This window comes from Salmo salar, chromosome ssa06 (genome assembly GCF_905237065.1).
Source record: "Salmo salar chromosome ssa06, Ssal_v3.1, whole genome shotgun sequence".
Taxonomy (NCBI): domain Eukaryota; kingdom Metazoa; phylum Chordata; class Actinopteri; order Salmoniformes; family Salmonidae; genus Salmo; species Salmo salar.
In genome coordinates, this window is record NC_059447.1 from 56,998,813 (window position 1) to 57,011,004 (window position 12,192).

The window sequence follows — 12,192 nt, forward strand, 5'->3', positions numbered from 1 at the left end:
CACAGGCCACCTACCTTTGACCAACCAACTCAAACCAGTTTATTTAACCGCCAGTTTTCTGTGTCTCAAACAGTACATTTCCCATTTATTTCAAATTTCCTCTGAAACCCTGCTCACTTTTGTATTGTCAAATCCGCTCTAGCCTTTGATGCTTCGCATAAAACTTACAGGGAACATAATATATTCCAGATTCGTTTTATTGGCCATTATAAATCAGGACTGCATACTCCGCAGGTCGTTAAACGCATGTTGCTATATCATCTGTTCTATCATGTTCACCTGCAAACACTACCCACAATCTATTTAAGCGATGGGTTCACCAAGGCTTTTATCTTGGAATTGTTCATTATTTTACACTTGGTAATTCATTCTCCAGTGTCTTGTGGCATCAACAAACCTGCATGAATTCTAAACTGAGGTAAAAAAAAAAAATGTAGGGAGGGGGAAGGCTTTGTTCCCAATTGACTCTTCTGCATAGAAGTACTCTGAGTTTACTGGTAGACACAAAGGGGGCTTCTCCTTTTTATCAGTAAATAAAAGGGGCAGGCTCTTTCTAGAAATACAAAGATGCCATTTCATGTATGAGGACTGGAGGGGGCAATTTGTTTATGGCATTGTGAGTTTAATGGAAACCATCTCAGAAGATCTCAGAGGATCTCTAACATGACGACACTGTTCTGTAAAACGTCACAGGCGAATCCTGGAAATCATTGATGGGCTCACATAATGTTGTCAATATTGATGAAATAGAAGAGCCAGCTATGTTATGTGAGCTGAGTAAGGCTCGTTTTACCATTATGTTCTGTGTAGCGATGCCATCTATCATATAGGTTTAGCATGTTAAAAAAAGAAGGGAGTCCATGAAACTGGGTTTTCCATTCTATATCACCTCATCAGCTTTGTATGGACCATAGTACAACTGACAGGAAGGCCTAATGTGCACGGCCTAACCAGAAGCCCCTGGTTAAGAAGCATTGTATATCAAGGTGATTTGTTTTCCACTCAGTTATTCTTAACTTCAAGAAAGATTCAATACAAATTTGGGAATCTCAACCTGACTCTTTGTGAGTTCTCCTCATATGAAATATTGTCTGTGGCTTGCCACATGAAGAGAGGCCAGAGAAGCAGCATATCTGTACCCTGCGAATTATCCCTAATTTACTGTTCTAAACCACAGCCAGGCCAGTGAGCCAAAGCAGCACTCACTTTCTGTCCAGGTAGCCCAGAATCACCAGCTTCTCCTTTCGGTCCTTGGCGGCCCTGAAACAGCAGAGGGAGAAACACATTCACACTCCGTGGAGAACAACATAATACTTCCTCCAAACTCAACACTCGCTAACCTTTGGGTGACAGATCTAAGAAAATGTGTTCTGCCAATCTGTCTTTAACCCAAGATAAACACGCTGTGATGAGAGTTCTGTGCGAGATGTGTGGAAGTGTATTGGTGATGTCTGAACAGTCTAATGGCAATTTCCTTTTTTTTTGCGCGAAGAAGTGGATAAACATTCGTCTTGAGTTTGGGTGCTTTTCAGCGAAGGAAATCCCAGCGGTGATTATTAATGGATCATTGAGCTGCATTGAGATGCATTGAGATGAGGCTGGTTCAACATATCCCTAGACACGAAGAAATGCAGGCTCAACAGGCCTCTGCCACAATTACTCTGCAGCTTGTGATTTCCTTACATATTAAACGGACAACATTATTCCTATTTGGTGTGTGGCGGCATCGTGGGATTTACGTGTAACTGCTGGAAACGAGCCGTGCGCAGCAGCAAACGCCTGTGGCTGCGGAGAGGGGAGTGTATGTGGCGTGTGGAATGTGTGAGTGTGGAGTGTAAGAGTGAGACTCACAGCTTCTCCTGGAATAGACAACCCACTAGATCCTTGAGGGCCAGGCAGACCCATAGGTCCTGGCAATCCTGTATCTCCACGCGGTCCAATTGGACCCTATCAGAGAAACAAAGACAAGAGATGAGAATCAATTAGAGCTTGGAAAGAATGTTGCTATTGAGATCTCCAGACTGAATATAGCAGTGCATTAAAATATGCTACTGTTGCAATCTCTGGAAGAAGGCACCAGAAACCGTGGAATGCCTACACTGTCAAACCGAGCCTCCCTGAAATTTCGAGAAGACTAACATACTCCTAATAAGTGAATTCAGATGTGTTTCTTCCTCTTCAAAGCCATAAAACTGTAAACAGTTCTCAGTTTTCATCAATAGCAGAAAAAGCTTTAAGGAGACTCCAATATCCCACATTCTCCAAACTGTGTCAAATGCCTTGACCACTTTATGACTTGCCTGCCGTCGGTTATAGCCCTGCAGTCCTAAAGAGGGAATCTGAGAGGTGAGGTTAGTGAGGTACTTACAGCCGGGCCAGTCTCTCCTCTTTCACCCCGGGGACCTTTGCTACCGGGTGCGCCCTGGTGAAGAAAGATCATTTTTCAAGTTAACACAGGGAGAGAAAGGAGTGTCCAGAAGCTCAGACCCATACTCATGATAGATACTCCCTCCCTGGGGGCTTCATAATCATCACTGTAGTTTCCTTCTGGCTTGCCCTTTTAAAATGAAATACAAGCCAACTTTTATTGTGCATTGTACAGTCAGTCCTACATAATGAATGCATGTCAGAGGCAACTGTACACTACATAAATCAAAATGTGTCAAAAAGATACTTTTCGATCGGCAGATCAGGGAGTTCACTAGAAACCCTGGCCTGCAGCATAGAGATGGAAGGAAAACAAGTCCTAAATGTCACCTCATACCCCATCTAGTGCCGTATGGGCCCTGATCAGAAGTAGTGCACTAAATAGGGAACAGAGTGCCATTTGGAGACAGAGAGTGCAGTGGGTGTATCTGGTCCTTACCACTGCCCCCTGTGTTCCCTGGGGTCCTGTGCTTTCTGAGGTACATGTGCAGGCGTTGGGGAGGGACGGGCACTTGGACTCTTCTCTCTGATAACAGGGGAGGGAACAGACAAAGAGAAGTGGTGAGCTGCGATAACTAGAAGGAGTTGGGCTAAAACAGAGACCCATTACTGACTGTAAGTCTCTCCAGATAAGAGCGTCTGCTAAATCACCGAAATGTAATGTAAATGTAAGCAGAGGAAGGGTCAGGAGGTTACAGGATGATACGGCTTATTTTGATTGATTAAATGTTATTAGTTTGTACCAGTAGTACAGTATATCTCAAGGAAGACAAACTGATGAAGTACATGCTCACTAGATAAGAGCAATATTTTATAGAACAACTCTAATCAGGCAGATGTGTTGGCATGCAACCCTATACAGCCTGAGTTTCCAGGAAGTCCATTGTTGTAAGCCCTACCCACCAGACATGAAACACATTAAAACGCATTCTGGGTGTCCAACCAACAGTGATTGTGCAGCTCTGATTTGTTGAAACAGAGGCGTGTTCTTGGATATCTCTGGCGGAACAAAAGTGAAAAAGTCCAGATCAAACAGGGGCATTGTCTTGACAGTTTGGCATTGTTTTCTGTTGGATGTACGTATTGTTGAAGGCCGTTCAAAGTTGTGATGCCTTTACAGTCGATAGCCGTTGCTTCTCCGCCTGGCTCGGGGGCAGCATGACTGCAAATCAGCAACACTCTCTCCTTGACAAAAGGTGTTTGAAGCTGCAGCTGGGCCATTTAAACACAGTCATGGTTCTTTAACAGTCAGGACAGGAGACCATAATTATAGAAGGGCCAACTAGGATTGTAAAATGAATGTGCCTCACAAATATCCATTGAGAGTCTTCCAAGAGTTTGAATAATCTAAGAAGAAAACAACAGAGATTTCCTGTTCTAACTGATTAACGTTCCTTTTCTGCTGCCAAAATGTGCTCTGTGCTGAGGCACTTTTTCATTCAGCTTCGACTTTGACATATTAGAGAGAACAACTGCATAAGGGTGGTTAGTCAAGTGCAATCTTGCCATACTTAGCTGCTCGCCATTCACTTTTCCATAGGTTGAGTGAAATATACTAAGCTTTCTGTCTGCACATGATTTGACCATTTGGAATCAGATTTGTAGGGATGCAGTTTCACTTTTACTGCCTCTGTTATACAAGTTATCAGGACAGCATTAGAATCCAAGACACAGCTTATAAAATACAGGCTTGTTTTTCCATTGTTCCTCTTCACGTGTTCAGGATGACGTAAGCATGTCCTAAAGCAGAGATGTGGGATGGATATGCATTTGTTTACTGCCGTGTTAAAAGATGAGACAAGCAAGATGCATTGTCTAATACGCACATGTGCACACGCATGCACACACAACTGGACTTGATCTCAGTCACGGACACTCATGCCAGGCCGAAGGCACACACACACTCAGAAGCTCAACGGGTGTCAAGAGGACTATGGATTTGGGTCAGTGAAGATGCTTACAGACTGCTCAAGAGCTTGTTTTGCAGCCTGTTGACTTGTCCCGCCTCTCCCCTCCAGGGAGGTCCAGGTGTAGGGTGAAGTTGCCCCTAGTCACTGATCTGCATTTTTCCCACTAATGGTTAAGGTTAGGATTGGGGGGAGAGGAAGCTGATCCTAGATCTGTACCTTGTGAGGCTCCTCTTACTCACCATAGATGGAAGGTCACAGCATCTGTCTCTGCTCGTCCAGCCCAGGGTGCACACAATATCGAACATCTGGAGCTGGAACTGTGGAACAGGGGAAAAAAAGGAAACGTACATACTTCCTCCGCATCCCAAAATATAAAATAAGAAAACAAGGAGAACGTGCAGACAGAGAGCCCGCAGAGCATCAGATAAGGATAACAGGCACATTCCACTTGGGATGCACTGTGTTGGAGGGAGTGAGCTGCAAGGCTTCCTCCTGTCATAACAGCACTCAGATACACAGGAGCACTAAAACCGTCATGCTAGTAGGCTTGTAGGTCCATATCCTTTGATGTTGTATGACAGTTCACTTACAGTTGCAGATTCACCCTTGGAGCCAATGGACTTGGACATTTTGCCAAGAACTTGATAGCCATCCGTGGACGTGTTTCCAGCTTCCTTAATCTCCTTGTCCGCCACCTCTTGGCAGTCGAGGTTCAGCTTGACTTTGGTGGGGGAAACAAGGATGTGGAGCTGCAGACAGAAAAGATTGAGAGTTGTTACATTCTTCGTCCAGGACATATTTTCGTCTAGGACCGTCTGCTGTCTATCCTAAAACTCAAATCATTGGGTTATCTGGGGTTGGCAACAGAGCAGAGAGAGACACAGGGTGTATTTGGATGTGTTATTTCCTCTCCTTGATTTGTTGTGCCTTGAATCTCTCCAAAAGAGATGGGCCAGAGTACAACAACGAGAGCAGCACACCAACATGATTTCAATGTGTTTCGATGATGTACAGTATCCTAAAAGTGCACTCAGGGTAAGATACGCTCAGGATAAGATAATCACCAAAATTCAGTCGATGTCATCTCCATTCACTGTTAAATACATAACATTAGTCATATAGCATGTCATATCATCAGTAAGACTTAGCGAGTGTGGTAGAACACAGTAGGAAATGCCCGGATCAGCTGTTTGCTTGCCTACTGATTTACAGAGCACCGCCATCCATTCATCTGTCTCATTTACTTTGCGGTGATGGGTTTAAAGTGATGTGGTGCACACCAAGGATGAGTCTTTCCATCACTGTGTTTCACAGAGTCAATGTACACACTACGTTGCTAGTCCTTACTCAGATCGACCTCACCACATTTTCTGATGATGTTGTTTTGTGGCGAGACATAAGAAGTGCTCCTTTTTTACTCTTTCCCTATATTGCCAAGCTTTCAGAGTCTAGCTGCTGTTCTGGGGAGTTCAGCTGTAGCCCAGTAACCACATTCTTACTGAGCATGCAAAATGATACTGTACAGTACCAAGCCATGGAGTCAGCCCCAGAGGTTTGACAACCACACACTGTTTAATTCATTGTGGTCAACAAATGTACAGCTATGTTTAGCCGACCACGAGCAGAGGAAACTCATATCTCAGGATTCTTCTCGGAGAGCGTGCAGACAGACAGCGGAGCACGCTCCGCAATTTATGGAAACTGTGAGTCTATTTTGGACAGCAAGAGGGTAAATAAGGTAACGGTACTGTGAGAAAGCAACTCGGCTCAAGGAAATGACATCATCATCAGCGCTCTAACGTGAAGAAGAAATGTAGCACCTCTAGGAATGCTCTATAGAGCCTCAGACTGTCTCCAGTTTAAGACCTCTGGCTGAGCGATTCAAAAACAGCAATACAACAAATCACCTTGTCGTCTATCAAGAATCAGACACACAAAACCTTCAACCCTAAGAAAAGGGATACCAAGATGCTATCGTAACCAAAAGGCAAAATGTGGTGTGCAGCAGGCGGCACCGTGAAGATGGCATTCCCTGTGAGCTCACTGATGTGACGTCCACGTTACAGATGTTGGAGTTTCCCTTGACCTCTGGTCAGTGACTGGGACAGATTATACCGCTCCTCCCAGACCTTCTACAATCATATGACCATATCTTCTCTCTCTCTCTCTCTCTCTCTCTCTCTGACATGACCATCGTCTAACACGCATTAGCCTTTTCATTCACAAGTCTTGGGTGTTCTCTATCCATTTGGACTACATATGGTTTGCGTTTTGCTCACTGACTCAAGCTTCCATGAAATCCATATGCCTTTATTTGAGTATTATTTGGTACAATACGCATTAGGTTGTTATTGTATTACCAAATACAAGACGGTGGTTTTTGATAATGAATTAAATGTTTGATACATTCAGCATGGTGAAAAGCAGAGTCCATACTGTCAGGGTATGTCAACACTCATTTATCATCTTCGTGGATATTTAAACAAATTCCTAACGACTATTAATCATGGTTTAAGAAACTGCTTTAGAGTTTGATTCCTGAGGGTCTGCTAAACCTACTGTATGCTTACCGTAATCTTAGTTGAAAGAAAGGGTTACTGGCGAGAGAACAAAGCATTCAAACTGTCATCAGAAACAGGCAAATAGAGATGGTTTATACCAGGGGTTTTCAAACTGGGTTACAGACTGTCTGCATATTGCACCAAATGGGTACTGAAGGAGGTCCACAATTTTTCTATATATTTTTTTTGTTGCTAGCTGCAACAGAGACCCATTACCACCATGGATACCATTTGTATTTCTCTGCATACAGTATGAAGGAAGTTAGAGGTAGTTTCATAAGCCATTGCTAACTAGCTTTAGCGCAATGACTGGAAGTCTACAGGAACAGTTAGCATGCTAGCTGTTCATCTGACTCTGGGGAAGAAGATAAAAGGCTTCAATGCCAAAACCTCGAACTACCCCTTTAATATGGAGAAAATTACAGTAATAGGATCTAATTACATAATTTTTTCTGTATAGAAAATTCTTAGGCTTATTTCCTGCAATTCTACACATTTTGTCATGGAGTGCAACGAAACTGTTGCTATTTTAAAGCAAATTTTCTCGCAATTTTATACATTTTGCTATGTCTAATGTGTATTCATGATATATTTGAGGGACTAAAAATTACAACAATATCTATGGGCTAACAAAACGAAATAAAAAAAACGAGTTCTAGATCTGGACACTTCTGACAAATTATAAATAGCTCGCTAAGGTATGTAATGACTAACATGACAAGAGGAACTGATGATGCACTACCCAATTTCGAAATTGCCCCTTGTGCATTCTACTATTACAACTTTCAAGAGTAACTTTAATACTGAATCGGTGACCCGTCCTCGTGCTAACCTCATTAGCATGAGGTTGTAAGAAACCAAAACAAATCCCAGGACATAGACACATCTGATATAGGCAGAAAGCTTAAATTCTTGTTACCCATAAAAGATATTAAACTATGTATAAATTTTTAGAATACCATCTTTGAAAACTAACAATCAAATAAAAGCTAGACAGTCAGGGAGAATAATACAAATAAACTGCATTCAGGGCACATGGCTATTGATTTTGTTCTAATGTTTAAGGATTTTTTTGGGTTTGAATTTCAGTACGATTTTCTCTAAACCGCCAAGATACCTTTATCTGTCTAGCTAATAGACTGTTTGAGTTTACACTTCCTCTTCCAATGAACTGTGGGGAGGTCAAAATAATGAAACTGTCTACCAAATCTGTTCATTTTAAAATGTTGATTACTTTTATTTGCCATTATCATTCACCTGATAATAAGACACAATGTGATTGCATTTTTTGCTAAGATATGATGGGGGATCCTGGGTCGCCAGTTTGCCTGGGCAGGGGTCCCTGGGCAAGAAAAGTTTGAAAACAAGTGGCTCATACAATAGTAGCAGTGTGGATTTTTTTTACTGGCTGATATAATGGAATTGTATTTTGACCCAATATACACATAGGAGGCTCCCAATTCCTTCAGTGGAGCACATCTGTTAAACCTATTTTAGGGAGTTTTGTATCATCGGCGGTAACTAAGACCTTTCAAACGCTGAATTAGCAATTTCCTGACTGCTTAGGTCGAGGTAAATCAGCCTGCGGTGAAGCAGTACAACCCGGCTGTTTAAAAGCCCTCCTCACCACACAACACTTTCCTAAACCTGCCAGAGCTGGCTAAGAAAACAAACCAGGACATCAATCAAATAAGGGAGTGAGAGTCTGGGTTCAAGCTAGCCCATCTAAATTGTGTTTGTTTATGCTGCATATGCTGGCAGCACGGAGAGAAGAGTGGGTTCTATAAGTCACCAGTTCTGTAACTGACACGGTCATCTGCTTCTTAAAAAGACATTATGCATTCTGCAAAGGAAAGTTTCAACCGCCATACTGACTGAGAGAAATTACAAGTGAAAAGCGCTTACACTACTCAATCCCTACTCATTACTGTCTGTCTGTGAGTCTGTCACTGTACGAAGTGTGGTTGAGGTCTTGTCCCCAGTGGGAGCTGGAAATTGCCTAGCTTGCGTTCCAAATAGCACCATATTCCTTACACTTTATTTAAATTTTTTATTTACCTAGGCAAGTCAGTTAAGAACAAACTCTTAGAGCACTACTTTTGAGCCCAGCTGGACAACACTGGGAGAGAGAGTGCATACATAACCATGCTGGAAGACTGGGACAGATACAGCATACATAACCATGCTGGGAGGTAAACCACAGACCAGTGTCGCCGCCCCTACAGCAACGGCGAGAATTCCCCTGCGGTCGGCTACCAGAGGCAACAGAGGCAAGGCTTGCATCCAACATCCAGGCAGAGAAACGGCAGCAGAGCCAAAAATGGGATAGCGATAGATAAAGAGAGAGAAAGAGAGAGCGAGAGAGAAAGGCAGGCAGAAAAATCTCCCCCTAGCCTGGCATTCCACTGCCTCTCTGATGTAATTGTTTAATAGTTATAGCAGTGACCCAATATTTTCCAGACTAGCACGCCAGCAGCGACTAGCAGTACATTTTAATGGTCTCCGCAAAAGGACTTATAGATTCTAGTGAATGTTTGTGATAGCGTTGTTAAATGACTATGTCCACAGCCCCTATGAGCACATGGCTCTGACCTTATGGTAAATGGAAACTACAGTAAGTACCAGCGGGAAGTACTTCCATATAGCTCTTAATGCACAGAGTATACACGGACTGCCTATGGTTAATCTTTAGTGGTCTCCCTCCCTCAGGCTACAACTTAATGCACTAATCCAAGAGATCCAAGAGATCAAATATGCCAACAGAGTCTAATTTCTCTGCCCCACTTAGACCAGTTTCTCTCAAGGAAACCAACAGCCATCGAATTAGAGCCCAATGTGGAGTTGGAGCTGGACCAAACATGACCACTTCAGCTTAGCATGAACCAGTCATTTGATTAGCTTCAAAGTCCAAACAAACTGGTAAAAGATCAATGGCCACTTCTATCGCTTGATTACTTTGAGAGGCTTTGATTACCATCAATAACGTCAATCTATGCGTCATGTAACATTGGGGTTTACACAACTTACAGCCAAAGGCCATCTGTTTGCATGAGCAGACACTGTTCTGCAGAACACATGTCTGTAGCTGTATCAGGAGGTACACCTCCTGTAATATACAATGTATCAGGAATGCCAGGTATCCCTTCTCATTATCTGTGTATCCTCAGGACATGCAAGCTTACAGCAAGAAGAAAGGAGACAACTGTGATTGATGTGCCATACCTCAAGTCCAGTTGCCAAGCCCCTGAATGTTCTATAATCTGGCCATTAACTTCACTACACCCAGTATATTCCTCCAATCCCAACAGTCACGCAGACAGACAGGCAGTCAGGGTTTACCTTGTGGAAGCTTCCATGGAAGATTCTCTTCACTTGATCACTGTCGAATGTGACCCTCTGGATCTCCCCCCTCGTGTCCTTGTTATAATACGAAATCGTTTGGCTGGAAGCTGAATAGAGAAAAAACGAGTTTGAGGAGAGAAAAGAAAGAGGTTACAGATAGCTCTCCAACGTCGCATTAGGACTTGGTGTCATGCAAAGCTCCTAAACTAGAAACAGGACTCCAATACCATTATCATCAATGGGCAGTTTATCATAAAGTAGATATGCTTTGTGAAAGCTGCATCACAAACAACATGGTCGGGGCTTTATAAAGGCCAGCTGAAGATATCTTATACAGGATGCTGGAACCGGAGGAGGGTGAGGGTGGTTACTGAGGGAGACCAAAGCAGCCCTGGGCTCTGGAGCCCATTACGATCCCTTCACTGCTCCCATGAGAGAATATCAGACAGAACAACATAAATCTATCTACAGCTGCTGGATATGATATCGCCTCCTCACACAACACTACTTCCTCCTTCCTCTATGGCTGTGTCACAAATGGCACCCTATTGCCCATGAAGTGTACTACCTTTGGACCAGGGTACATATGGCTCCGGGCAAAAGTAGTGCACTACGTAGGGAGTAGGGGGGTCATTTTGGGATGCAACACCAGTGACATCTTGTAACCCTCGTTGTAAACCCTCTGTCCTCGACCCCTTCAAATCCCCAGAGCTAGAGAGCCTTACGATCAATGGTGACCCCGACTTCAGGCTTGTCGTCCTTGGTGGACACCTGCCAGATGTCAAAGGCCTCGTTGGGTGTGTCCGGGAGGAGACGGAACATCATGATGATGGTGTAGGAGTGAGGTAGTCCGTCTGGGTGGATCTCCCTGTTCAAACCCCCACAATAAGACAGACCATTAAAAAAATGACAAAATACACAATAATCAATTCACCATTAATATACATGTGTACAGTATTACTCTATGCCTATGAAGCACCATGATGTGGCTGATGTTCTTCCATAGAGTCGCAAGCAGAGGTAAAACTCTGATGCGGAAGGTTAAGCTGAATGGAGATATACAGTATTTGATAGGACTACTGTGCGGCTGATAAAACACTTAGAGATGTACGATGTAGGAGATAGACAGTGTAGTTGGATGTCTCGGAGCTACGTGGGAACTTCAGATTGAGCTAGAACACTACTATAGGGCAGTCCATATTCTGACCTGTTGGGTCAGCCAATCACAAGCGAATAAGCAGGACATTGTACATTTATTGACCTAGTTTAGAGGGGAATGGGGTCTAACATTTTGTCTGAACATAGTTGAGTATGACGTGTCATCTCCAAGTGCCAAACCAACGTTAATACCGTTTTTGCTGCATGGGAAAGGCCCACAAAAAGGTAATGTTTAAAAACAAGTAATTTCTGGATTCGAGCGGAGACAAGCTTTCCGAGTCTGAGACTATCATTATAATGTGCTGCAACTCAATTATCCCTTAAATCCATTAGCCCACAAAAGTAGTGCAGACATACACTGCAAATTAGTGGATTCAGCTATTTCAGCCACACCCATTGCTGACAGGTGTATAAAATCAAGCACACAGTCATGCAATCTCCATAGGTCAATCAATCAAGCACATGTATTTATAAAGCCCTTTTACACCAGCCGATGTCATAAACAGACATCGACAGTAGAATGACACGTATTGAAGAGATCAGTGACTTTTAACGTGGCACCGTCATAGGATGCCACCTTTCCAACAAGTCAAGTTTGTCAAATGTCTGCTAGAGCTGCCGTGGTCAACTGTAAGTGCTGTTATTGTGAAGTGGCAACGTTTAGGAGCAACAATGGCTCAGCCTCGAAGTGGTAGGCCACACAAGCTCACAGAACAGGATCCCTCACTACAGAGTTCCAAACTGCCTCTGGAAGCAACGTCAGCACAATAACTGTTCGTCGGGAGCTTCATGAA

At 43.3% G+C, this 12,192-nt stretch overlaps 1 protein-coding gene across 1 annotated transcript in view; it reads right to left on the reverse strand.

The window, feature by feature from the left end:
• The window catches only part of LOC106607687 (collagen alpha-1(XII) chain), a 93,846-nt gene that overhangs the window by 4,500 nt on the left and 77,154 nt on the right, over window positions 1-12,192 (reverse strand). The window contains 8 exon segments of the mRNA XM_014204895.2: window positions 1,207-1,260; window positions 1,852-1,947; window positions 2,369-2,422; window positions 2,867-2,953; window positions 4,577-4,654; window positions 4,928-5,086; window positions 10,238-10,347; window positions 10,966-11,108. Of these exon segments, the coding sequence (XP_014060370.2) occupies window positions 1,207-1,260; window positions 1,852-1,947; window positions 2,369-2,422; window positions 2,867-2,953; window positions 4,577-4,654; window positions 4,928-5,086; window positions 10,238-10,347; window positions 10,966-11,108 (781 nt within the window).